The sequence below is a fragment of the Trachurus japonicus genome, chromosome 13 (genome assembly GCF_045865225.1).
Source record: "Trachurus japonicus isolate A0001 chromosome 13, Traja_1.0".
In the NCBI taxonomy this organism is placed as follows: domain Eukaryota; kingdom Metazoa; phylum Chordata; class Actinopteri; order Carangiformes; family Carangidae; genus Trachurus; species Trachurus japonicus.
Window position 1 is genome coordinate 33939941 of NC_140919.1, and position 27565 is coordinate 33967505.

General features: G+C 38.9%; 1 protein-coding gene across 2 annotated transcripts; it reads right to left on the reverse strand.

Moving 5' to 3' along the window:
- Window positions 1-23544: 23544 nt before the first annotated feature.
- Window positions 23545-27382, reverse strand: dynll2a (dynein, light chain, LC8-type 2a). Of its 2 annotated transcripts, none has more exons than XM_085796130.1 (3): window positions 27111-27382; window positions 26425-26583; window positions 23545-25436 (listed from the first exon to the last, which is right to left on the reverse strand). In XM_085796130.1, exons 2-3 carry the CDS (start codon window positions 26554-26556, stop codon window positions 25299-25301), a joined length of 270 nt encoding a protein of 89 aa, XP_085652256.1. In that variant the 5' UTR covers window positions 26557-26583; window positions 27111-27382; the 3' UTR covers window positions 23545-25298. The 2 variants fall into 2 exon arrangements, with proteins under 2 accessions (XP_085652256.1, XP_085652257.1); XM_085796131.1 differs by having other exon boundaries at window positions 26425-26580; window positions 27111-27280.
- Between the last annotated feature and the right edge of the window lie 183 nt (window positions 27383-27565).

The window sequence follows — 27565 nt, forward strand, 5'->3', positions numbered from 1 at the left end:
ATATAATAAATCTATTAAGCAGTTGTTATTTTGCAAATTTAGAAAAAAGACCCATAAAACATCAGTTCACCCAGGGGGTAAACAAACCTTCAAACATTAATGTAGCTATAGGTGGTTGATGTGAACTCACCTTTTCACCCCTGCATGGTGGAGGCATTCTGTAAATAAAGCAACTGTAAAGCTGAGGAGACCTTCACCCAACTGACAAGCCAGATGAACTCCCACAGCCAAAAGTCTCCCAATCTGACTAAAATTTGTAAACTTTCTAACATAACTTTGCAAATGTGATTTTATAACTGGTCGTAGGGATTTACATTTAAAATAGGCTAAATCTGCAGTAGACCAGCAACTTTTCCTTTACTTTGAAAGTAAAGGAAAAAAATAAATGCAGTCTCCAAAATGATCACACAGTTGGAGCAAAACCTTAAAAATAAAGACTCAGCTTTCTCTTCATTTTTTTTTCCAGACTCTTCATGAGGAGGGTTCATTGCAGGGCAGCTGTATGGCATGACTTTTGGTAGCTGTGCCTACAGTGATAAACATGTGTAATATTGCAGCCCAATAAAATACACATCTGATATAACTCAGGTGGCTTTACTGTGTAGACAGCAACTAGGCATTAGTTCATACTATATACTTGTTAAGTCATTTAATAATGAGCAGTAATGAATGATGGATGAATGCAGCCTGCTGCAGAGACACCTACATTTTTGTTTGAAAAAAAGAATCATCATGGTTTACTTATTGAATACACTTTTTTCAAATATACAGTGGCTATAGTTCATATTCAATCATTAGTATTCAATTGAATTACACTCAAAATGTTAACTCAAGTACAACTTAATGCAAGTATAAAAGGATTATCAGTATAAATAAATAAACACACTAATTATCATTGTTGTAAGTTCGAGGTCTACTGCAGAAAGGTCATATAGTGTTACAAAAAGCCATTATGGTTTTAATCATGGGCACTTCTCAGCAAATTTATAAGCCTTCATGAACCTAATTAAGCACAAATAACACTGTATATTTGCACAAATTTGAAAAATAAAGTAGAACACATTTACCATATTGTTGAGTAAATTCATATTTACAAAGCTCAATTGTACATAAGTACTTATACATGCATTTTTTCCAATGAACTCAAAGTGATTCAAATGAAATAATCTTCCTGCAAACATTCCTGTAAACAACACGGCGCCTACAGAGGCCAGTGACCTCCTCTGTGAATATGTATGATGCTTTACAACAAGATACCTAGCCAGTTATTGGTCAGTTGCTGTGTAATCCTTCAGTGTAGTATCAATGTGGTTGATCATTAGTAATACACAGGATTGTCTGAAACCTATTAGTGCTGGAGCCCACATGCTGCAGAGTAAATAATGTGTTTTGATGTGCAGAGAATGTAGCTTTATGTGAATATAACAACTAAGGTGCCCCAGTTATAGCACTGGGAGTGATAAAAGAAGAAAACATCATACAGTTCAACAAGGTCTTTGGAAATTCACTGCTGAGTCCAAGAGGCATGTTTAAGTTGAAACGTTGTAGAAATGTTAATTATATAATTTAAGTGATATTTCTTTAAGGGTAACCTATTTCTCCAATGGCTATCTTTAAAGTTCTGATAGTTGTCCCTCTCCTCTAATAGTCTGCTGCTGCTTTGGGTGTCATTAAACAGATTACACCTCCCTCTTATCTCCGGCTACTATTGTCGTATACAGTTTCCCCACCGACGCACACCTCCACTGCACTTCGCTCTGGTGTGCAGAGCGCCAGCCGCTGAGTTGTGTGGGTAAAGTTATTAACCCCATGGAAACAGATAAATTACAGTCTGTCTGCAGCTTTGTCATCTGTGGTGACAAGTTAATGACTCAAGTGTTGGTTTTTAGGCCCCAAAGAAACCGACTGATATTCTTAACAAGAGAATGAAAGGGCTCATTTGTTGTCAAACACATGGGGACAGAGGGTTAAATTAAAGTTAGGAACATATCTGAATCAGAAGATGGGTCAGAGGTAAATAAAAGATGTAAAATATTTGTACAGCACAATTTAATTTAGAAAATATTCATGTTTATTCAGTTTACCCTAACTCTAACCGCCACACAAGTGTAAATATATGGTACCAATTACAAGCTAATGATGTTTTATTGTCTTAAACATATTTAATACATAAATAAATAAAATATATCATATAAAACATATACTTTTCAATACTTCTCACACTAGAAGTATTCAAAAGAGAAAGATAACATTAACAGTAACAGACGTGCACACAAAAAAACACACCAGACCCCACAAAAACCTCCGTCTTGGCACCTCTGGGTGACACAACTTTGGCGTACATCTCCCTGGCACTTTCACATGTTTCCATTTAAAATCTGTCAACCATTAACAACAAATAATAACAAGCAGCAAAAACAGCTCATCCAGTACACAGACCATCACGGCTGTTGTGAAAGCGTCCTGTGCACTGGAGCGCAGCAGAGAACACGCACTGTCCATCACGCTTTCACAGAGATGGGTGACACATATGTTGAGCAACCAGAGACAGGGACCATGCATGACCTGGGACAGTCCTGTTCCTGTAACTATACCCGTCTGTCCTCTTGCAGCTAGACCAGGCACACGAGTCTGGTAATATTGTGTATTTTTATTTTGGTTTACAAATCCCACGAAAAGACAAAAAAGTATCTTAACCTGCCAATTATAGTCTCTGTATTTGATTTCTATGGGCCGTCAGTCCAGAGACTTTTAGCTAAACCCTTGCATTGGATAACATTGTCTTTTATTAGTATGAATACGGCCACTGTAATTCATTTTGAGTCAATCATACATACGATGTCTTGCTGATGTAAAGACTCACTGATCAAGAACAGTGCAGATTTGTTTTGTAGCATTAATGGGCCATTTACGTTACTGTGGCATTCATTTCCTGTTCCAAGAATTTTCTATTGTGTTTAAGATTTGCATTTTTCATTTATTGGCTTGGTTGAATGTGGTATATTTTGCCACAAGGATCATCAAGTTTCGCTTAACAAACTAACACAATTATGAAGAAAAACACCAGTATTATCCTTTAACAGTGTGGCTTAACACATGTCTGTTGTTTGCCACAGAGCTTGTTGGATCCTCTGATGTAAATATGCAACATGAGATCTGGAGCTATAAGGAAGTTTAGTGTTAAAGGGTCACATGCAAAAACAAAATGGAAACCAACCCAGCGGTGGCAGAGGTGTTCAGATTATTCAGTAGAAAAATACCATTACTACAAAAACACATCGTAAAGTCACTAATTATTTAAAAACTTTGGTTGAAGGAGTCACTGCAAAATAAGAAGACTTGTATGAATTTAGAGTTTTCTCATTATCTAAGGATAAAATAAACCACTACATGTGATGTGTATGAAATTATGATAACCTACATTTCCTTTCTTTTCCTACAAGAAAGACACAAAGTCTACATGTAAGTTGCAAACCTGCAGCTTTTGACTCTATCACATGAGCATCATCAGCATAATGGTTGCCAAAGCAGTGGGATTTAAAATGTTATTTATCTATATGCTGATTTTACATAATTTACAAACTTCTCATTGATGTTGGTTTGAACATGAGATTGAATGTTTCCAAAGTCAAAAATGAACCTCCAACACACCTGTAGAGTTAAACCACATCCAAAATAAAAATCTTAATCTTTTTTATCAAACCTGCTATGCCCTACTCTGATAGAACAACCAATTACAGTATCAAATGTTATGCAAAACCTCTATGTCCAGGTGTCCATTTTAGCCCTTTAGATGTTTCTGTTACCCCCAGCAGCTGGAAGTGGAAGACAGACCAGTGGAGATATGAAACCGGTGCAAAGATAACCATCTACTCTGAATCACTTTACAGCAGCAGAAAAACATGATGTGCTTTGTTCAGCTTTGTGCTTTTCTCATACATGTTTGGCAAACTACACGTGATTTCTTCAATTGAATGTGGAAATCATAAATGTGCAATGAATTAAGGGGTGAAAACTGATTATAGTAGATATGTATACTAGGCCTATACCTGCCAGCCTGTTCTCTGCGTCATTTTAACACAGCGGCCGCACCGTGAGCCGGCAGCTGATGTTGGGCTCCAGCTGTGCTGCTTGGCTGCCTCCGGTGTCTTCGCTGACCTCTCACTCTTCACCTCAGCCTGGTCAGAGTACAGACCGGAACATTTGGAAAGTGGCTGAAATAAAAAGGGCAAGGGCTACATGGTGTGTGCGTGAGATTCAGGATGCAGCGGCCATGTCCTGTTCCACAGACTGAGCCGGACCTTAACCCCAGCAGCCCGAATTCTCTGACCGCTCATCTCTGGAAAGAGCTGCTTGTTGTCACCTGTGTTAGAAAACAAAGAAACACACATTTCAAAGAAAACTGCTTCTTTTTTTTTTTTACATAGGACAGTTTGTGAAATGTGCTTATCTTCTCATTAGGTTTCTTGCTCTGAACAATAGATGTGATGCAAAATGTCACTTTTGGCTCCAGCTAGAACTTTATTTTGGTGACAACAGGTTATAAACACAGATCTACCATACCTAATGTTGTGATGGCATACACTCCAAACTCTAAAATAAAGAAATAAATAATTTTGCTAACTGTTGGCCAACAAGCTACAAAGAAGAAAACAAGAAAACAAGAAACGGCATAGTGGTGAAATATAACCAACTTGATAGCCAAGGAACTGTCTGGCTAAAAACATCTATTATTCTTTTTGTATTTTCATAGTTTATTTTCTAGCTGTGTATTCAGCAGAGAAGTTTTTATAGTTTTCTCTCTCACTGCAAAAAAGCAGATTCCCCAAAATAAGAAACTGGTTGTCCTCAAGGAGGAAGTGCACAGTGTTGACATTGAACAAATAAAAGATAAAATAGAAATAGCAACAATAGATTAATTCATTGTGTTTTTATTGTCGGGATCTGTCTGTGCAGGAAAAATGTCTCAGTTGACTCAACCAGGAGGAGTCATCAGGAAGAAGCAATCCTCTAACGATTACCTCAAAGAAGTCAAAATCTCCTACTTCTCATCTGTTCTTCACACAAAACCTCATTAATCATGCAAATCCTCCAACTATTTCATGATAATCATCCGTCATAAAACCATCAGCGACCGGACTTTTCCACAACAGCTTTGATTGTGTCACAGTTTCTCTTCATCAGAGATCGGAGCAGCAGCTTTGATCTCTATCAGCGCAATAAGATTTCATCACCACACCCTTGAATCACAGTAGGATGGTCAAATTGTAGCACGCACACACACACACACAAACACAAACTGGCTGATACACGCGAGGATAAGGAAGAGGAAAGTGATGGAAGACACTGGCATCCTCCCACTCCTCCCAGTTCATAAACATGACCTGTGGGTGATCCTGTGCTGGGTCTGCCAACCTGTGTTGGTGTGTGTGTGTGTGTTGTATGCAGGGACAGCGTTGGCTCTGTCAACATGCACTGCAGCACTGTGTGTGTGTGTGTGTGACAGAGTGTTTCTGTCTGAATCAGACCCAACACTTGAAAGTCTGTCGGCTGTGTTTGCTCTTCATGCACAAGGTGTGTGTGTGCAGTCAGGGATTGAGCTTTTCCTCCTCTTTTCTTTTGTTAAATCATGTCAGATCAGAGCAGCTTTGAGGTTTGGCGCTTAGTCACGGCACTGCAAACTGCTCTCCGAGATGTTTGGTTAGGTCTTAAGGTCTCTGTATGTAGTATTCCCATTTTTTTTATTTTTTGTTGCAGTAACAAAGCAGCTGATAAGAAATACCAAACAGACACATTGGATTTGGGATTTTCCATCATGTGAAGACCTGAGAGAAAATACTGTGACGCAGCACTTTGTTCTTCAGGGCAGCACGACCGCATGCAGCATATACACCTCTGCTCCCCGGTCCACTCAACAGTCAGCTCTCCGATACTCCCACTCTGCTGCTGTAACTGAGCCAGACACTCTTCCCTTTACTTTCACTGTGGAAAAACAATTACTTTGATTTGAAGCCTGCAAAATGACAAATTTGAAGGTAGAAGTCTGTACGGCCATCAACACCCGTGGCACCTCTGAGGGCCATGAACAGGATGAGAGGGTCACCTCACCAGCCCAACATCACACTCAAATCACAGAACCAATGACAGAATGAGAATTGAAATAGTTGAAAGTTAAAACATCTTTTGTGTCTTTGTGGTTGTTTTGCATCTGAGTAGTTATTTACTTTTCTCTCTGTCATTTTTGGCTCGTCTCTGTGTTCAGTGTTCAGGATGGATTTGGTTAATCTCCCAACCAGAGGCTGAGTTTTGACACACACAAATACCTTGTTGGTGGAATCGGCCCAGAAACAATTTTTACCACAGTCAAAATTTTTACTGTCCAGTCAGGCAACAAATACCACAACTGCACAGCATACAACCTGGTAACTTTGTTGAATAATCTCCATCTCTGATTGTAGGCTATGTTCACCCTTTCTTACCATTATTTTAATCACCAAACCTAAAAAAAAAAAAAACACAGCTACAATACGATTAATTTCACATGCTCTTTCCAATAGCAGATAAAGGAAGGATCACGTGATTACTGTAACAACAAATGACAAATTGTCATTGTAGTTTACACAACATAAATGTATTTCTATGCGCATATTCAGGAATCAGTTACAAGAGTTGCGTATTTAGATAAATGAGGTCACTTTTTGCTCTGTTTTACTGTAACTACATAGTTTTTGATGTTTTTTTTATGAATTCCTTTTTATTCTGATTTCAGAGTTCATAGTCTCAACCATTTAATAAAAAAGAGTTAACTTGCCTTGCTTGTTTTAAAAAAAAGTTAAGTTATTTCTGTAGTAAAAAATAGAAAATAAACATTTTTTCTGCTTTTCTCAGGAACTCTTACACATTTTGTTAAATAATTAACAACTGGTGTACAATACGTAATATAGAAAAAACGTATAACAACTGAGGTTTATGAGCTGGTAGTCAATAACCACATTGTATTGATCTGTACTGATGTTTTCTATAATGTTTCAAAAGTTTCTGTGCATGTGTGTGTGTGTGTGTGTGTGTGTGTGTGTGTGTGTGTAGCTGATGACATTCTGCTGGCTCTCCTCCTCCCAGCTGCTGTTGCTGCTGCTGCTTCTCTCTCCTGCTGGTCAATATTGACTCAGGGATCGAAGCAACAGCCACTTTGTCAGGTGCACTGGAGGGTGGAGCAGCGAGGTATCTCTATGGCATCAGGTGAAAACATAACAAGCTGCTCATCATATGTTAGAATTAAAAACAACTCTGACAATCATGCTCCTGATTTCAAAATGATTGAAGGTATTTCCCCCCTAAAATGCCTCATTAATGTCTTATTGAAGCTCTAATAGTACAAAGTAAGAATGTGCACGATTCTTCTGTTGGTGATTTATATTATATTTTCAATGCAATTATGAAAATATGTGTAAATATAAAATATGCAATATACCGTGCATTTGCAAAGAAACTCAGTTTTGTATCAGGGGCTTTAATTGAATTCCTTGTCAAAATATCTGAAACACTTGCAACACCCTGAAACATAAAATGCATTCAGAAACAATAATCCTGATGACTCAAACAGGCACAGAGGTTAACAACAGCAGGGGCACTACAGTCAAACAGATTGACTCTGTGTAAGTAAATGAGCCAAGCAGCAGGCACAGGGACATTGAGGCATGAAATGAAACCTGCACTCTAACAACAACAGGACAGGACCAAGTGTTGTCACCAGTCTTAGCAAATAGATGCGTTAGTACAAGACAGAAACACTTCTATTGAGCTCCCACTTAAAAATGTGTGGAACAAAGCTGCTTAAGCTTACTGTCCCAGCAGGACAGACTGTGTCTGTTGTCCAAATATACACGCAAAATAAAACTTATCTTTGTGTGTGTACATACGGTGATGAGATCATTCGAGCAGGTACTTCCAGCATCTCGCAGTTCTTCCTGAAAGTACAACTGTACCCAAATGCTGTGTGCAAAGTATGAAGATGTCCCATCTGCCTACACAGAAAGACCACATTTATTCCCTGGTTATCTATTAGTGACTGTTAAACTGCTCAACTCTGGGGAGATTTGCATGACTCTGACACCAGCTCCTGAGCTATGATGCTGTGATGCTGACTGCCTGTTCCATACCAGCGCTTCCTTTTGCATATAGCTCTGTGAAGAAGGAATAGAAACACAGACTGGGTGGCTGAAGACCTGAAGGTGAGCTGCAGGATGTGAAGCCGCGACTTTTCCTCTGGAACCTCCTGTTGAACTCACTGCTGTCACCTAGTGATGGATTGGACAAACAGCTCGGAGCACATCATGCAGGTGAAGTCTGCTGAGCACGATGCTCTCACACTGGAGCATGCACCTGCAGAGCTGCTGTTCATTGTGTTCCTTTTGGTCTTTTTCCATCAATCTATCAACTCCAATTCATGTTTTACTGTCATTTGAGAGTTTTATTGCACTTTACTACACAGCGTGTGCCCACAGCTTACAACAATGCTCAGTATCACCCTTGACCTTATTTTGATGAGACAAACTATGCCAGGTTCATGTAAGGTGTGTCACTGTGCAATAAATCTCCTGAGAAAAGAACATGAGTCAATCAGATCCAAGCAGTTAGTTGCTCTACTCAGCGGGAAGTCAAACACACACCTACCAGGAAGAGCTTGTGGCAAATTATGGCACGATAAGAAGTCTCTTTATTCAGGAGTGCATTTGGAAAAGAGACTGGAATGTAGTTATCAGATATTTACTTTTGTCTGTGTTAACATGTGAACTCTCTGTGTCGCTCTGCAGGAAGAAACTTTGCAATTTGTATTGAATTGTTTTATGGAGCATAACATTGAGTTTCGGGCCGCTAAACTGTCCACAGGACGACTTTACTGCACTGTTTCACTCTCACTGTTCATACATTCAGGCAGCTGTTTACAGTGAAACAGCTGACAACTCCACACACAATTACAGCCTAGATGTTGAGCACAGTGAAGCTTTAACTCAGCAGCTAAGAAGCCGATTCCATTAGGAGTTGGTGGAGACCAAAAACAGAACAAAAAGATTGGGTAGTCAATTCACCGTACAGAGCGAGAGAGAATGTGTGAAGTGAAAAGTGAGTCCCATTTCCTTCTGTACTGTACAAATGACTGGAGAGAGACATTGTTCCAAGAAATATATAGATAAAACCCTGAAATATTTTGCTGCTCTGAAAAAAAAATGCAAAAAATTGAATGGTTGTTTTATTTTGATGTGTTTAAGATTGCTAATTGTATTTCCAATGCCTGGGAAAGGAGACAAGAAAATGTGTTAAATTACAATTTACTTTGAATTCTTAGTAAGTAATTTCCTGTCAATTCCTTTGAAGCACTGTATTATTATTTGGTAATGGTTTTTGACAGGATATGTGTGAAAGCTGTTTTAGTTGTATTTTTAATTTATTTGTTCTTTTCTTTTTCTGATGTTTTGATGACATACCCTGGTCCCGGTTTGTGTGATTGTTTGGTTCTAAGACTATGCAGGCTGTGCATACAGTGTATGCGTGACACAATAATAAAATTTCATTCATTCATTCATTCATTCACTCATTGTAAATACTAAAGTAAAGTAGCCTAAAAAAACTGAGTTAGGAACAATTACATGCGTAAATGTAACTACTTTCCAGGACATAGTGGAGACAGAGTGACAGCAGCAGGCCTGCTCAAATTTTTCCAAGAATGTTTTTTTTTTTTTTTAAGTTTTTTATAATTTAGCCTCCTATTACATTAAATTCTTGTTTATAGTTCATAGATTTTGACAGGAGAGCTGTTTCTTAATTCACATGTAACTCAATAGTAGTAGGACTTTACCCGCAAACTTAGTGAAGGATTTATGAACAGCTGGTGCAGCCCAGTCCAGATGTTCTACAGCAGCTGTTGGGATACACAGGTGTACCCAGGAGTCAGCAGCAGGCAACATGTGATTTTGATCTGTGACCGTGGCTGCCTCCCTGCCCAGTGTTTTTCTTCCTCCTTGTCTGTGCAATTAGAGATTCAAAAGTAATTACTTGCTCGGCTTCCTCTGCGATTAAATGGCAGGTTCACAGCACCCTGATTAATGCACAGGCATGCACACCTGCCATTAGCAGCCATGAGAGGTGGAACGTTCAGAATGCAACCCTGCAGAACAAACACACTGCTGTCGACGCCTGCGTAACGCAGAATTACTCAACATGAGCACAAGCACATTCACTCGCCGGTGACCATACTGATATTTATTTATCATTTTATCCTATAAAATCAATTCTTAATTGATAATTTTCATCGTTCCGTGTGTCATGAAGATGAAGCGCAGATGTGTATCATAATGTACACCTACCATAGGGCTTCACTTGATTTCAGTTTAAAGCTAAGTCACTTGAGTATCCATTTTATCCTTAGTTGTTCAAATTAGCTCTGCTCTCTATGCAAATGAATATGAATAATTCTTTACTGATGCTTTTTAGACTCATCATAGATGTGTTTGCCAGGTTTTTAAAAGAATACATTTGGCTCATTGGCTGTTGTTTATTTTATTTTGTAGGGAGAAATAATTACTACTTTCCTTTGATACTTTGATTCAAATGATCTGTTTGGGGCATTTCCTCAACATCTGACAAATAATCTTGACATTGTTTTATCAGAACTTTTCCTGCTTTTATAACAATTTGATGATGTGTTTTAAAGTCTGGTCTAGAAAATAACAAACAACTTCTGTTTGGAGGCCTCAACTATAAAATGTGGTTATACATAACCAGTTTAGTTTTATTATAGTCATTGATGACAATTATCTCTCCAAGCTCCCAAATAAGATGTAAGATAAGGATTTCTGTAATCAGGGCCATATGACTCTTGGGGTACTTGCAAGCAAACAGTAGCCTACATTCATTTATCATTAAATGGCTTTTTGGCAAACAAAGGGAATCTTTGCAGCTCATGTAACATAAAAACATAACCAGTTTCCTTGTTGGGTGTAAATGTTTCCTTCATCTAATGTGCATGTCAAGTTTGTTATAATAGTTGATTTTTTTTAAGTGAAGTGAACAACATTAGAGAGTGAGGGAAACAATGAAGAATATAACTGAAGTACTGTACCATTTCAGTGTACTAATTTGCACATGAAGATTTTATATACAAACCATACAACTATCTTATAAAATATGTCCCTCAGTACATAATGTAGTTCAGATAAGCTCTTGCAACGTTTAAAACTTTGTAAATATTTTAAGATAGAAGTTTTAAATTATCGACAAATTGTTGTATTGGTATATTCTAAAATGCATAATGTTTTATGGATCATAATAGGCTGTCGTACTACTGTCCATCTTTAATAAGATGGTAGTCCACATTATAGGTAGGCTACTTTTACATTTGACACTTTAAGCATGTTTTGATTCAATCAGAATACACAAGCACTCTAAGTAAAATGTACAGCAGGATGTTATGAAACTACTTTAAATACATTTCTTTCCCTTCAAAGATATATTTTAAAGACACATAACCTTATGTGTGAAACATCCTCTCTCCCCTGCCACTATCTCATAGATTTTTATTTTGGCCATAAACACACCAATAACATGAAAATGTGACAGTAGCTACAATGACCTTTAGTGTCAAGATTATTTTTTCTGTCAGCAATTTATTTGCTTGGTCTGACAGATGCAGTAGCAGGTTATCTGTCCAAGTCTATGAGCTCTTTTTATTTCTTTTTTTGTTCACAGTTAATGTATAACCGAGTGTGCGAGGAATCAGCACATTTCCTTTTACCTCATACATGGATCAATGTTGGTGTGGCTTGGCTGCAAGGGAGCTAAATGGGATCATTGTCAAGAAAGAGACACAGTAACACATCTAATCTACATTTGAGAGAAAGATGTAAAACCGCAGATGTAGTCATAACAGTATTGGGGAGTTTTTTTGTTTTTTTTTGTATAAGTAAACTGAGGCAAAGCAAAACCACAAATAAATTATTCTTCATGAAAAAGATGAAACACCTGTCATCCTCCTGTCACAACTGTCATCTTATCATGATGAGCTCCTCTATAACCTGTTTTTACTGTAAACATGAACTTTGATAGTAAAGGTCTCACAGGAGGTCCTCTGAACCTACTTTGCTTATTTAAGTCAGCTTTTGAACAATTAGGATTCTGGCCCTGTGCCATCTAATGTAGAACCCAAGTTATCTATTATTTCATGAGTAAAGAGAAAAGCTTCACACTCAGTCAACCATGGCGTCTGTCATGTCCCCCCATGATTGCTTAAAGCACCTACAGTCCCCACCTTGTAGTCATCAGGATATGACTCTATTTCCGTAAACTTAAACCCACATGAGATTTAGTTAAATTATGATCAAGTTATTCTGCAGAGGTTAATCCACTTCAGTAGCTCCTAATTACTGAGTGGCTACAACATATTTAAGATGGAAAGGAAGAATTGCTATATTCCAGACAGACATATTCACTTCTTGTCTTGAGGACTTGAAAAATCTTTCATATTAGTCAAAGCAAAAAGAATCTAAACGTTTGCAGCAACACTGAGAGGCTGAATGAACACCACATTCATGGCATATGGCTTAAACCATAATTACCAGACCTGAATTAACTGTTGGCAGAGTGGCTGCTTGTAGTTTTATCAAAATACAATTGAGTTCAGTTCCTTTGTTTGGATGTCTGGTAAGCAACAAATTGCTACAAATACACAATAAAAACAAACAAACAAATTCATGCCATCTATCTGGTGTGGCTACTGGCTATTGAAACTTCTAACTATAACATGCCGAGATTGAGCAGGTATAATGTGATATAAATTAGCACTAAAGACAAAGTATAGTTGAGGCTAATAAGAGTGGCAATGGAACTTTTGACGAGCTGATGGTTCTAACATGAAAATGGAAATCAAACAAACGGTAAAGTTAAGAGAACACCAAAATTGTCTAGATAGAAATCTGTCCAACACTTGGCCTGAAATTTCACAAAAGCAACATCATGGTGGTACAAGAGGACAATTCAGGAAATTGCCAAAAACAATAAGAACGACGAACGTCAGTACAAAATCTTAACATTTCACTAAAAGTCAAAACTGTTAACCCCAAGATGATGGTGGAGGAAAGGTCACAGGATCAGGATCAAATCAGCTCGAATATCTGCAGAAAATATAATGTCAATAGACAATAGATCTAATGACTTGTGTTTCAGTTTATATCCGCATGGTGGACAGAGAGAGTGATGTAGCTGTCCATGGAGCCACAGCAATAACATGGGAAAAAGTAACTCTTTAATTGTGATGGCTCACAAGCATGGACTGTAAATAAAGCTGGACATAGTCTCCATTATGTCACGCACCGATTTCTTAAGAGCTGTTCTGACATCACCATCTTGCAGGTACCTGGCAGTGCCAAACTTGTGGCTAATACAGAGGAGGGTAAAGAGGAGGGCTGCTTGTGGAGCTGAGACATCTGTATGCCGGCTTGTGGCAGGCATAGGCTCATACTACTGTCATTCCCAACACGCCTTCAATTCTGCAGAACTTTGAGCCTTAATAAAATTTAAACGAGTGAGGTTTGGTTCCAAGTTGTAAACTTGTTTTTTTTCTGCTGTAAACTTTGTCGTTTCAACACCGGAGCATATGGGGATTCACTCAAGTTTTGGAGGCAGATTCAAGGGGACATTTAAAGAAGTGCAGTTTTCGGTACTTCCTGGTTGAATCGAATTTTCAGCCTGAGAGGTTGCCGCTTGCTTACAAACAGAGATTACTTATTTTATGAAGGCCAGAAGAAAATAACACCAGTTGTTCAGAGCTGGTTCATTTTGAAAACCCAGACTGAAAATAGTTTTGTGAAGAATCTCAAGTTTTCTGAAACACCAACTTTTACATAAATCACTAAGTGCATTTGTCTGTCACCTCTAAGTTATTTATTGTCCAGAAAACTGCCTTTAAAAAAACTGGCAACACTCAACTTTGGAAGACATTTGACATGGTGCTGATCACCATGATGTTCAAAGTTCAGGAAGATTAAAATGACAGTGTAGTAAACTTGAGATGATGCCAACAGATCTGCACTCAGAAACCCATTTTCCAGAGCTACCCCCCACCCATCCACCCACCCCCCACCCTGTCCACCAGTGGACTCTGGCCCTCTGTCTCCACGCTCCTCTGCTCATCCCTAAAATTAATTCATCCGCACATCTCTGTCCCTCCAACACCACATTAACCCCGACCACAGGAGGCATCCTGATGGAAAAAAATGTCCCTGAGTGGCTTCACAGTGAAACATCAGTTTGACCTTTCCACCTCAGACCCTCTCTCTGCTCGTTTCCCACCACTTAGGTCCACGTTGTTTTACTTTTACTCCATTTACATTGCAACACAGACTACATAACCATACACTTCAATGATCTCAAAGACTGAATAGAAACTAGCCAGGTTTTATATATACTATCTGTAGGGACTTAAAATATTTTAAGCAAGCATCAGTGTGGCTCAAATATTTGACTTTTCATTCTCCATTCTTAGCATATCAAAATAAACCTAAAATGAAGTCCTCTGGCTCTTCCAGTGTAGCAGTTGTTGCCATGCAGCTGTGAGGAAGACTCATTTCAGAAGGTCACGCCACACTGGTTACTGTCTGGAGGACAGAGAAACTGTAATTGGGGGCCATTAGCAGTTGCCCAAGACCAGTCATGCAGGATCGGTTTGTAGATTGAGACATGGTGACTGCACAGTCCCACCGCCTATATCAGTGTCCCCTACCTGTGTGACTTCCTCGCCCCCCTGACCTCCTCAGACCTCCCTCACCAAACCCTCTACATGACCCTCTCAGTCTTAAGCTGCCACCCCTTCCTCACACACACACACACACACACACACACACACACACACACACACACGCACACACGGACACACATCCAAATACCTCCACTAGTCCTTTGTTTTTTGCTTTGTCTTCAAACAAACCTTGAATCGAGTCAGGGACAGCAAGACAACAGCAATCAAATAAAGTCACTTTTATAACAGCTTTAAAAGCCTGTTGGGGCAATCTAAACCTCATCAAATACCTGTCTGACAACACCTGCACAGCTTTGTTGTAAACAGGATTATGGTGTGTTGCAGGGAGGAGACCCTCGCTGTGAAACATTTTTGGTGGAGGAAGAATATGAAAAATATGAGGAATCCCAAAATACTCAACTGAATCAAGATTTTTTTATATAAAACCGCATTTATCCACGATAATAGTTGATGACAATGTGTTGATTATTCTACGTAATAATTTAAACTGAGCATACCTAACAAAAAGGAAAAAAAATGAAATGCCACTGTGGGGGGCCTGTGGCACAAAACATGACAGGAGAAAGAACCTGGTAGGAGCGTAAAAACACAATGCTTTGTTCAACCACCAGGGGGCGCTAACCAGATGTGGGTAGGTGTGCTCAGTGGTGGAACCTCAGCACACCTGTAAAGTCTGGAGCAAATCGGACAATACATGAAGGAGTTAGGATAAGTTGATGGTTCATCCACCAGGGGACGCAAACCAGATGTGGGCAGATGCATTTAGGGGCGGACCCCATAGACTGTAAAAAATATGGACGTAGCACCCGTGACGTCACCCATTGGTTTTGGGGAGTCGTTTTTGTGACTCCAATATGGCGGCCTGAACAACGCCATGTTGGATTTACCGGACGAGAACCCACCCACTGGCCCGCCCTAATTGGCGAGAATTTTAACCTAATAATAGTAAAACGGTAGAGTTTTTTTTTTAAACCCCCCCCCCTCAGAGTGTGTGCGGGGGTAGAAACTATCGATTGAGACCAAAAAACGTGATGACACCAGGCTTTGATCATGTTTATTGAGGATGTAAAGTCGGCAATTTTAACATGGGGGTCTATGGGGAATGCTCCCTTCTGACACCAGCCCCCAGCGACAGCCGAGGGGATTGCAGTTTTTTGAACGCGGAAGTGAGCTTCACTTCTCAGACCGACAACTGCCCCCTTGGTGGACCCTCATCACAAAAGTGAAGTTTCGAGCAAATCGGACAATGCAAGAAGGAGTTATGACAAGTTGATGGTTCATCCACCAGGGGGGCGGTAGGAGCGAATTCAAGTGGGCAGGTGCGTTCAGGGGCTCATCACATATGTGAATTTTCGAGCAAATCGCACAAGGGCAATGTAAAAATATTGCATTTCCTGTTTCCACACGGGGGCGACATGAGCGAGATTGCCTACAAGCATACAAGCCTACAAGCATACAAGCATTTTTTTATTTCAAGAGGGCGCTATAGAGGCATTTTGCCAGCCCCAATGGACGACACCCCGTCAGATGTAAGAGGTCACCATCATTGATCTGTGTATCAATTTACATGATGATACGAGGTTATTAAAGCCATCCAAATGAGCCAAAGTAGATTCAATTAACGTAAACGTAATGGGTTAAGCCAAACTAACTAAATTGCGGGGCAAGACTAAACTGAAAATTAATAAACTAAAAGTAAAGGATATGTGAATTAACTAAATGAGCTACACTAAAACCTAGCCCAAGGACAGTTAGTTAATTTACATAAACTCAAGCTGGCTAACTAGATCCTAACACATAAGCCTCTGTCCCCATTCAGTGGCCATGTCCTTCAGAGGCTAAATTTGAAGACCAATTGTATCAGCGGTCCTATTTCAGAGACTCCTTCAAATGTGGTGGACATATGCAGCCTTTCTTTTCCTGCCAATCCCTTCAACATATACTTTATTGTAAAATGGTTCAGCTCAACTCTTAAAAACCAAGGCCCTTAGAATTTTAAGTGTTCATGAAAAAAAAAAAGTTCTGCGAAAAGTCTCCCCAGGCCAAACTGTCTCATTATTCAGCCCCCTTTTCCCCTTTGCTGGTTCCGAAAGCCTGGCTATGACCCCGGGATTGGAACACATTGAGGCAGACCTGATCCATATATTATTAAAGGTATTCTGTTATTGTTGATATTACTAGTAGTATTACGCAAAAGGAAATAGAAATGGAAATAGAAATACAACATTCTTCATAGATCTATCCTATTATCCCATCCTTATGTTCTTCTAATTAGGTGTTTGATGTTCCGTATTCTGTCTTGCCACAAGATATAAACATGACTCCTACGAAATAATTGAAATGGGGGGAAGGTAGAACATCCATCTCCAGTGGCAGAAACTACCACTTGCATAGATTGGAGTTAACGTCTTTGCAGGAAGGCAGTGCAGGAGCCCCCCTGCAGCCCAGTCAGTGAACCTGGAGTTTCACAGTCCGTCTCATAAAGCGTTGCCCTCCTTTATGGCCTTATTGCCCAACATCACATGCCTTCAGTGCTGGGATATGATCTGAGATAAGGCAAGAAAGTACCGAAACAAGTCTCACTCTCCTCCGTCCTCGCGTTGCTCATTCAAGTACATGACCTGGATCAGGAACTCACAGAAGTTTGATTTTCACACACTTTACTAATACAATAATTAATGTATAGTGAATGAGAGAAAGTCTTTGTCTTTGTCAAATCTTTGTCCTTATTTGTGATTGTGAATTTTTTCATAGGGTGTAACCGAATTCCTGGTAGTTTTAATGGGAGAAACCAAGACGACTTCTTTGGAAGATATCAAAGACGGTCTAAATCACTGAGATGCCCTTATTGCATACCAGTTTTATAAATCAAGTCTTTATGATAAGCTGATTACCTTATCCTTGACAGCAGCGCACACCATGGGTTGTAAAGGTGCAGGATTACAAGGTGATGGTCCATAAAGGGTTTGGCTCAGATAAGGTGGTTTGTGGGAGTGAAAGACAGAAATGGTGACTTTATGTCAATAGATTCCAGGTTTCCAGGTTACTGACAATCGCACTGATTTGGCCACATTTTACCTTAAAGCACCTGAATATTCTGACACTTTTTTGATTAGGACTCAATCAAGGCACTCAATTTTACGTTGATCATTTAGTGTCTGAGCAGACGGGGTCATAAAAATATTGCGGCCCATGAAAGGCAGCCATTTCAACCTTTAACCTGCACCTCATTTAGTCATGCAGGATGTTTGCTAAGATGTGGAATGGTGTTAAAACTGAGCGTTATGTACTTCTGTGTGCCGATATGTTGTTTCTGAGATATGAAATTGTGTAAGGGCAGCATTGGTGCCAGAGAATATTCCTCTCTGGTGCACAGCTCTCTAGCCAGTCTAATGAACTTTATGTGTACATTGTCATACCAACAGTCACAGCGAAATTCCTCCCCACTGAGGCCCACCTTTCTAATCTTCAGAATGGCTCGATTAATGAGGCTAATGGCATATGAGCGATACCACACCTGAGTGAAACTGCGCAGGGTGACTGCTTCAGCACTTCCCGCATTGCAATGCAAACCTTCATGGCTGGAATCCATTTGGAGGAAACCATTAGAACAAACTGTTCTCTGGTGCAGCAAAGCAGACCGGGCATGATCATTTATGAACCAAATCACCTCTGGGTGCCCTGCACAAGGACAAAGCACAGACTGTAAGCATGCAAACTCTCATACCCATCAGAGTGCTCCACTGTGGGTAAAGAGAGGGATACACAGAAATGTTGTTGTTTTGTTGTTGATCTCACATCCAATCTAGTCACTAACTATTAGAATTTTTTTTTTTTTTTACCGAGCCATTAGTGTGAATAAAGAAAAATAAGTAAGCATTGCATGGCAACAATTGTGTAATGAATTGTGCTTGGTACAGCATTTTGATATAGTGTTTTCATTTAACCTGTTTTTCTATTGACATAGTTCATACAATAATACCAAAACTCATTCCCACCCACACAGAAATACAGTAGGTAACTACATGATTCCGTAATTCATAGTTCTGATGTCTTACATATGAATCTACAATGTAGAAAGTAATAAAAAATATAAGAAAATCAACTAAATGAGAAGGTGTCCAAACTTTGACTGGTACTATTATATTATTTTATTCTTACAAAATATTTCGCATTCATTTGTGCAGATAATAAAGAACATTTTATATTCACAACATTGAGCTGTAACTTTTGCTTTATTTACTATCAATTACTGTTTGTTTGTTTTTTGTTTTTGGCTTTTTCTGAAGAAACATTCAAAAAGAGTCTGGTAAAAAATTAGATCAAGCCTGACTGCTCTAGAAAGTATGGCCAAGTTATACAACAGGGATTAGACCAATATAGATCCAGCTGGATAAGAGAGAGACAGAAAAACAGAGAGATTTGTCATCAAGTCAAAGGCTTCCCTCATGTGGTTAAAATGTGGAAGTGCACAAAACACAACCACAGCAATGAGACTGTCCTCTATTGACAGGAAAAATCACCTATTTAACTTTCTAGAGTGCAGGAACATTTTTAATTAATTTATATCGCCAACTTTACAGACAAATGTCAAAGTTTTACTTATTGTCATTAATTCACTTAATGGCCTGGGCCATAAATACTTTTCAGAGATGCTCCGAATATAAGTCCAACAGGTGTAATGCACTATATAAATACATTTGCTTTACCTCATTTTTCTTTTTTGTTTGTTAATTTGTTCATTTTCTTTTTACAATGACATGAAAACATCATAAAAAATGTCTCTAGTCATATTCACTCTAAATAGCAATATTGAACACTTAGGTTATGAAACATGTTTCAGTAGTTATACACACAAATACAACAGAAAAGACTTTACATAAGTGCCTGTTGAGAGCCATTTATGTTATCCTATCTTATCTTATCTGGGGGTTTTTTTTTTCATTGAGTCGATCTAACCATCTATGTTGTGAATGTATGTGTAGGCAGAACCAGAAGAATGTAGGAGGTGTGCTGTTTATGTTGTAGACTGAGATCTGTGTGGCGATCAGTGATCAAATATTGTGATTCTGGTATGGATTTTTAAGATGTTCTGGACAATAAGCAGACTATTTATACATGACTGGTGTTGGTTAAAAACGAGTAAAAAATAAATAAATAAATGTGCTAATAATAATAAAACACATCTGAAAACTAATCAAACCTTAAAGAAATGAATGCATGGATCAAAATCTGATTAAAGGTTAAAAAAAAAAAAAGGGGAAAAAAAGCTTCATTTTAAAAACATGCATGGAGATTTGAGAGACTAATAGAGGTTCACTCAGATACACTGTACAACTGTACATAATCAACATGGTGATAAAAATGAATGAATAATATTATGTTTCCTTATGGTAACATACAGTATACAATGAAGAGAAGATGACCTCATGTGAAGCCTTGATGCACACCAGATTTGACTGTGGTATAGGTTATTATTATGGAGAACACAATGTTGGGCAAACTGGGCTAAAACTGGTGTTGAATATTACATTGTGATTTTGTGTGTTTTTTGTCAGAAAACACTAAACAGACACAGGACTAAGGTGACTTACTGTTCTGGACTGAGACAGGAACAAGGCCAGACGGAGAGAGGTGCATCATCCAGGAAGGGACCCCTAGTTGCAGTGATGTGGTATTTGCCTCATTCAGCTACCAGATGTCTCAAAGACAAAAAATAATAAAAAATAAAAAATAATTGTGGAAAAATTTAGTCTTGTATCAATGTATGTTTAATTTATATTTTTTTTATAAACCAGTTAATTTATGATTACGGCCATTTACACACGCCTAAGCTACTGGCAGATAATTTGATACAAAGTATGACCTCAATCCGTTTAACACTGAGAACCCAAACAAACAAAAATATTAAAAACAAAAGTGTAAATGGGTCAGAGTGTTTTAAATGTGTTGAGTGGTGCGTTAACAGTTTATGCAACATATTTCTCCAGCCTCCGATGTAAATGCATTGAACAGCAAAGAAACATATTCATTTTCAAGGATTTTTATGCAGTTACAATAACGCCACACGCCATTTGAGCCGTGTGTCCAGTTACTGTTATTAACATATATGTGCCACTCTTTTTTCCTTTTTTAATGACATCCCTGATGTTTGAGTGTGACTCATTTGCCTCGTTGTTATGCCAGTGTTAAGTCCACCCACTGGTCACCTCACAGTCTATGAGGCATCTACAGAGCACAAACATTCACCGCATCAATGAGAGCCACGCTCCACACAAAACAGGAGGGTATTTTCAGCCTGAGCCAAAACAACAGTCTACTTGGTACAATTCGGGTTATTCACATGTTTTTCAGATTGAATCTGTGAAGGGCTGAAAAGAGCCTTTTGAAAGGGTATGGATAAAAATATATCATAATAACAAGGGTCTTTTTGAGATCATTCAGAGATTTGAATGTGAATCAGTCTCAGTCTGTGCTGAATTTGAATCTGACAAAAATGGGTTTGACATCAAAATTTCCACTGAGGGAAAATCCATTTGTTTGAGTTTGTAAATGTTATGCTATTGCTCAGAGTTTAGCTCGACTGATTAAAAAAAAAAAATCTTCATCAAACTTAATGTCATACAGTAGCACAGACCTTTCATGCGTAAGTGTCTTCATCTGGCCAATTATGTGTGGTCTATATGTGAATGTGCTACGCATGAATTACAGCTCTGTGTGGGAAGATGGATGAAGGCAGCCAGAGGCTATGAAAGAGAAAGCAGGCAGGTACAGTATATGTGGGGGGAGGAGAGGCTGATGGGAAAAAGCAAGAGTGTAAAACATCAGTGATAGGTTGGTGAAAGAGCAGACCAGCCTCTGATGCACAGCTGTTTAAAGGGTGAGTCAATACACATTTCAGAAGATTTTTTTTTTTTTTGCAACGTCAGTATTTTTGAGAATGGCAGTCTTTGATTCTTTATTTATTTCACTAATTCTGCCTTTTTTACCCACTAAGGGGAGCTACATGTAAATCCCAGCGCATTAAAGAGTTAAAAGGAATTTTCAAGCTTCTGAAGTCTGAAGAAATGAGAATTGTTTTCTAAGATTTAGGGCAAACTGTCCCAGGTAACTCCACAGAGTATCTCATTTCACTCAATTTGACCTCAGTCTGTCTCTAGAAATAATTCATTAGTCACTTGTCCTTTAATTTGTCTGCTCCCTCAGTTCTATAGTAACTACTAGTGTTCCTTTCTACTGATTTCAGCAGGAAAACCAGAAGCCTACTCCCAATGACAAATAAAGAATAATGCTATGCTTTTCCCAGAATGCTCTGTCTACACAATGTTAATTGCTACAATTTTAAGTAAAGCAATTTGTCATATTACCATTGGAAATTGAAAGCTAAAGAATTCTGAGAATTTGTTTTTAACATACAACAATATCGAAGACAAACAAAATTAAAACCAACTTTAATAAATTCAGTAGAAATGTGTAAGTATAACTGTAGAGTCTGAACAAATTCAATATTAAAAATCTGTATTCATTTAAGAAATTACAAAAAAAATGGGGAAGTGTGAAAACGGGATTGGCATTACTACAAGGCCTATGATGTATTTTCATGGTAAATCTGACCTGTAGCTCCTCTAACAACATTTAATGAGTCACATGGATGAGCACCACAGTGTCACATCAACTTGAGGAACAGTTACATGGTTTGTCCTTCACATCTCTGAGTGAAGATCTCACACATCTGTTGCTATGGACCATGGATTCACACATGTCCACTTGAGCCTCAGTTGTGTGCCTGATAGCTTTAATGCCTGGACTTAATGTCTGAAGTCTATAATGTTCTTATACTTTGCTATTCACATTGTACAGTGTTTTGTTGTATTTCGTCTTCTTTTCTAACAGCTTTGTCACATTTTGCAACTGCACGACTAGCAAAAGCTACATAATCCTTAAACAAACAGTTTGCAGTGTAGATAAAAGCAGCATGTTTAAGAAGCTAGAGTGACTGCATACTGAGTTGCTTTATAAATTACTCAAGGCCAAACTATGTAACCTTGGAAAAAAAGGACCCTTTATAAATGAAAAGATGCTGAGCAATATAGTACTTTCGCTCATGTTAATACACTTACCAGCTGCAGTCACACACGATTGCAGCTGCTGCATTGACCACTAATGTTATGCAAACCACTGTGCTTTAAATTGGCATAATTTGCTATCATATTCCAATCGTATTTAAGGTCAGAAATCACAATTTAATTGTTAATTTAATTGACCGCTCTAATGATTAGCTTGTATGAAATATAAATTTAAAAAAAAATAAAGCAGTGCCAGCCTATTAGCTTAGGTTATAGCACAAAGAATGGAAACAACTAGAGATAAACACGATTTAACACATTATATGGGGGATTTTAATATGGAGGTAGTGGGTATTATTTTTATCATGTGAATTTCATTTTTTGTCTTCATGTTGAGCTAAGTTGGCCAGCAGTTAGTTAACTAGCAATTTTGTCTGCCCGCAAAGTTATACAACTATTACAACTTTACCGCCAATTTCATAGAGATGTACTTACTGTAAGGACATACCAAAACATTTATTCTAATGCAAGGAAATAAAATTGTCAATATCCTACATGTAAAAATACTAGACTAATTTGTTCTCTAAAATGTAGGCTACATGTTTTCTGTGCATCAAATAATCAATGTTTACTGCAAAATGTACATTGACAAAATAAAAAGCAACAGTGTAATAAGTCAACAATTAATTTTTATTTTATCGAGTTTATACGATTTTGGTTCTGTAGCAACCTACTGGATAGTTCTAATGAAGTGCAATTGTACTCAAGCCGGTTACAGTTGAGAGCAATGACAGGCACACGTTTTGTGCAAATTTAACAGCATTGGAACGGCTCCTACACATACACAGCAAAAATACATGCCAGAGGAAAACAATACTAAATCAGTTTACATTGACAATAGTTAGGAAGACATCCCTCCAGAACAACCCGAGCTAACGCGAGAGACACACATTTCACCCATAGCTGGAACATGGGAGCAAACATCTGAGTAAACACTCCACTCCTGCCACACAGCAAGCAATATTTGTGTTATCCAACTCAATGGATTAAATCTCTCTAATCTGCCCTCCCAATGTACACACTTTTATCAACATCTGAACATTGTGCATTGCAATTTCAAACTAATTATACCGACATAAGGAACTAAAAACCCAAGATCAATGTGCTAAGACAAGAGTTACACTTGCTTGCAGTTGGTATAAGAAGCCCCAACACCAAATGCTTACTCTTTCCTGTTTGTCTGGCAGTACACTGGCAATGCAAAAAATAAAGGGGATAATGCAACTTGAAATAATTCACAAGCCACATAATACGACACAACCATCTGAAACACGGGGGCGTTGGTAGCCTGGATGGAGTTGACTGCAGATGTTTCTATCTAAATCTCCCTCCTTAAGCTGCTTTATAGAAATTATTGGGACAAGACACACATTGGCTCAGTTCAATATCTACATACTTAAAAGTGAAAGTTAAATAACGCAAATTATTTAGCTCCAAGATGAGATTTAATTTATGTCTGACAGTTAAAGAAATTATGTTTATCATCCTCCAAACATGCAGAAACATAGGATTATAAGACTGAAAATCTATGTGGGTGAGCTGGGAGATTCTGGTAACCGGTCTGTATGTTGTTACTCGGACATTACAGGCTAAGGTCTATGTATGTGAGCTTTATTTGCTCTGTCGTTCTTCACAGTGAAAACTTAAGCACTGACAAACTAAACATCCCTGGAAATGCTTGCACTGGCTCGTGTTGGTTCCAAAATGTCAAGTGTGTTGGATGATGTGACATCTTTTCTGAAACCGGCTGCTATAATTTCACTTCTGTTGGGGATTTGCTTTTAATCCAAATTGAAAAAGTTTTTATATGTGTATCTCCAGACAACATAATCCCTTTGAATTGGTAATACAGCGGTAATAGACTGAACTCACGCTGCAAGGTGAACTAACTCATCGCATGAGCCTGACAGTTTTATAACAATAACTAACTTCTTTTCATGATCACAGGTTAATATCTTGATAATGAACTGTTTAACTGGTGCACACAGTATGACTTCACCATCTAAACTGACTGATAAGTCTCATAAGAGGGTCTGGCCATGCCATTTGTAAAGGAAAGCAGATGCACCACTACATTCTACAGCTTTCCTGTATTATACAATCAAGGGCCACGTTGAAATCTTTTACAACCTAGAATTTAACAGCATCAACAAAAACTACTTCAGTTGCATTCAAATGGCAACTATCAAAAAGTAAACTTACTGTAACATACATATTAAATAGTGTATAGTCCATGCAATTGCGCACGGCCGGTTTTGCATCATTATGGTATGTCGTTATTAGTGTATGGGAGACATCAGCCACCAGTGCATTTCCAAATCAGGTTCAGGGAGAAGAACTCCTCGACACCCATCAGAAACTTCTCAGCCAGACTTGAAGAGCAAGATGGCCACTTGGCCCAAGTAGAAGTAAATGAAATGCTTTGTCTCGTGGGTGACGTAGCTGCCGAAGTTCCTCCCGACGATGCAGTGCCAGGTGGGGTTGTACTTCTTATCAAACTCCTGAAAAAAGTACAAAAGTGCAAAATTAATGCACACAAACCAGTGATGTAAAGATAATTAAACTGTATTTTCATTACTAATGCATAAATTAAATGAATCGCATCATTATTTCAAGTGTTAAAAGTCAGATAGCGTGATAACTTTTCAGTGCCTGTGTTATTCCATAGATAGTAAAAAATATTAAAGGTAGAGGTTTGTCCGTTGCAGTTTGTAAACACAACATTCAAATTGAGCCCATCAGCACTGCAGTTGCCAGGACTGACCCATGTTTAACTGCTGTTCACATGGAAACTGTCTCCACTTCGGCCTCCAGATTTTCAATATTTGTTATTACTACCAAGACAACTGGACGCTGTTAAGTTGGGAGAAACTGTCTGGGGAAAACACACCGACTCCCTGCCCAGAAACGTCCCAACTAGGTTACTATGATTAAGCAGGATATTTTCTTAGGAAAATCCTACAGACTCTACCTTTAAGTTTACTATAATGACAAAGCCAGATGTGAGCAATGAATACTCCACAACAAGGTGGACCCAGCAAGGTTTTGATACCTTTTGATATTCAAGCAGCTGCTGATAATCTACTGAGCCTACATAATTAATGAATTCAGCTCTAGCTGTTGGGGAACTCTACTGATAAAAACTTGTACAACTGATGTTTTCTGGGCCGGTCCTAGGATTTTTAGACTTTTTGTACTGCTATAGAAAACATGAATAATGTAAATACTTTGAAAAACTGTGGAGACCTTCTTTTTGTTGTGTTTGCGAGGTGGTGGTGGTGCTTTTTGAGGGGGTGGGGGGCTTGAGAATTCAACGGCTCACTGAAATAGAAAAATCCTGGCTACGGCCCTGATCATAAGAGCCTTGTCTTCACACTGACCAAAAATAGATCAGAGAATAAAAAAGGCTCTGAATTTGCAGATCATGTGCCACTGATGTAAGCTCACAGAGCTCCCTTGGATCCATCTGTCTCACCCATCCTGTCTCACCTTTTTGATGTACGCTGCAATGTCCTTCTCTATGTTGTACTTCTCCATGGCCTGGGTGGCACAGTCCACGGCGTCCTGCTGCATGTCCTCGGACATGTCCGCGTTCTTGATCACAGCTTTCCTGTCAGTCATGGTTGAGGATGATGATGATGATGCCTGCTGGGGGGGGGGGGAGAGGGAGGAAGGCGCACGTTCACTCGGACGTACTGCACTGAAAATTAACACCGCACGTGGTGATGGGGATGGTTTAGGCCACCCGGATCATCGCAAACATCAGTCACACGCAGCAGACTGGCCCACAGCTTTTTCTACCAGTCGCACTCATTCACAACCATTAACTTATACTAGTTTTTTTTCCATTCTTAACAAGACGACGACCTGAGCGTTGCATAGATTGGCTGTGAAACTTGATACAGGTGGAGTTAAATTACTTGGCTTAAATCACTTACCGATAAAAAACAGCTTCTGCATCAGCCAGGATCAAAAGTATCAAAAATATGTCTACTTTATCTGTAGGCTACAAGCTCAACACGCCTATTACAGTGACAATACAACCTACATACACTGGCCACCGAAATGTGTAAAGACCTCCAGTGAAAGCTCACCATCATAGGAGAAAGTCGAATCAGAAATGTGTCAAGACATGCAAGTCAGTTTCTTTCAGATCATTGAAACCCGCCACTCACCTTTTCTCCAGCGAACAGCAAACACTACTTTGCGGGGATGAGTTTCAGCCGGTCGTGGGTTCGGAGGTTTAGATGATGCTGCGGCTAATTGCTTTTTAAAGATTTACACAATAAGCATGTAGGTAGGTTGGCTCTCTGCTGTGCTCTCTCCGCCAGCTCCCCGCCCCTCTGCTGTATGCTGCACCCTGCCATTGGCTGGGCCGCAGCCTCCCGTGTGTTGCAAGCGTTTTTCTCCAGCTCCTGTCTGCCGGCATCTTATTTCATCCCACAATGCATCATTCACAGTATACACCACCACCACCACCGACTGTGGGCTAAAAGGAAACGAGACCTTGGCTGCAGGTAGGTATCTGTCGGCCGTATGTCTCATCGGCCACAGCTTACACACCGGGGCTTTGAATAATACACCTACACTCTGTTATATTGGTGTGCGTTTTCTGCAATATGTATTAAAC

Bases quoted from the DNA above. Each gene is read 5' to 3' on its own strand.
- dynll2a (XM_085796130.1), bottom strand. From the start codon at position 26,556: ATGACTGACAGGAAAGCTGTGATCAAGAACGCGGACATGTCCGAGGAC. The intron at 25,437-26,424 runs GTGAGACAGGAT...TACTTTTTTCAG, and splicing joins TTGCAGCGTACATCAAAAAG to GAGTTTGATAAGAAGTACAA.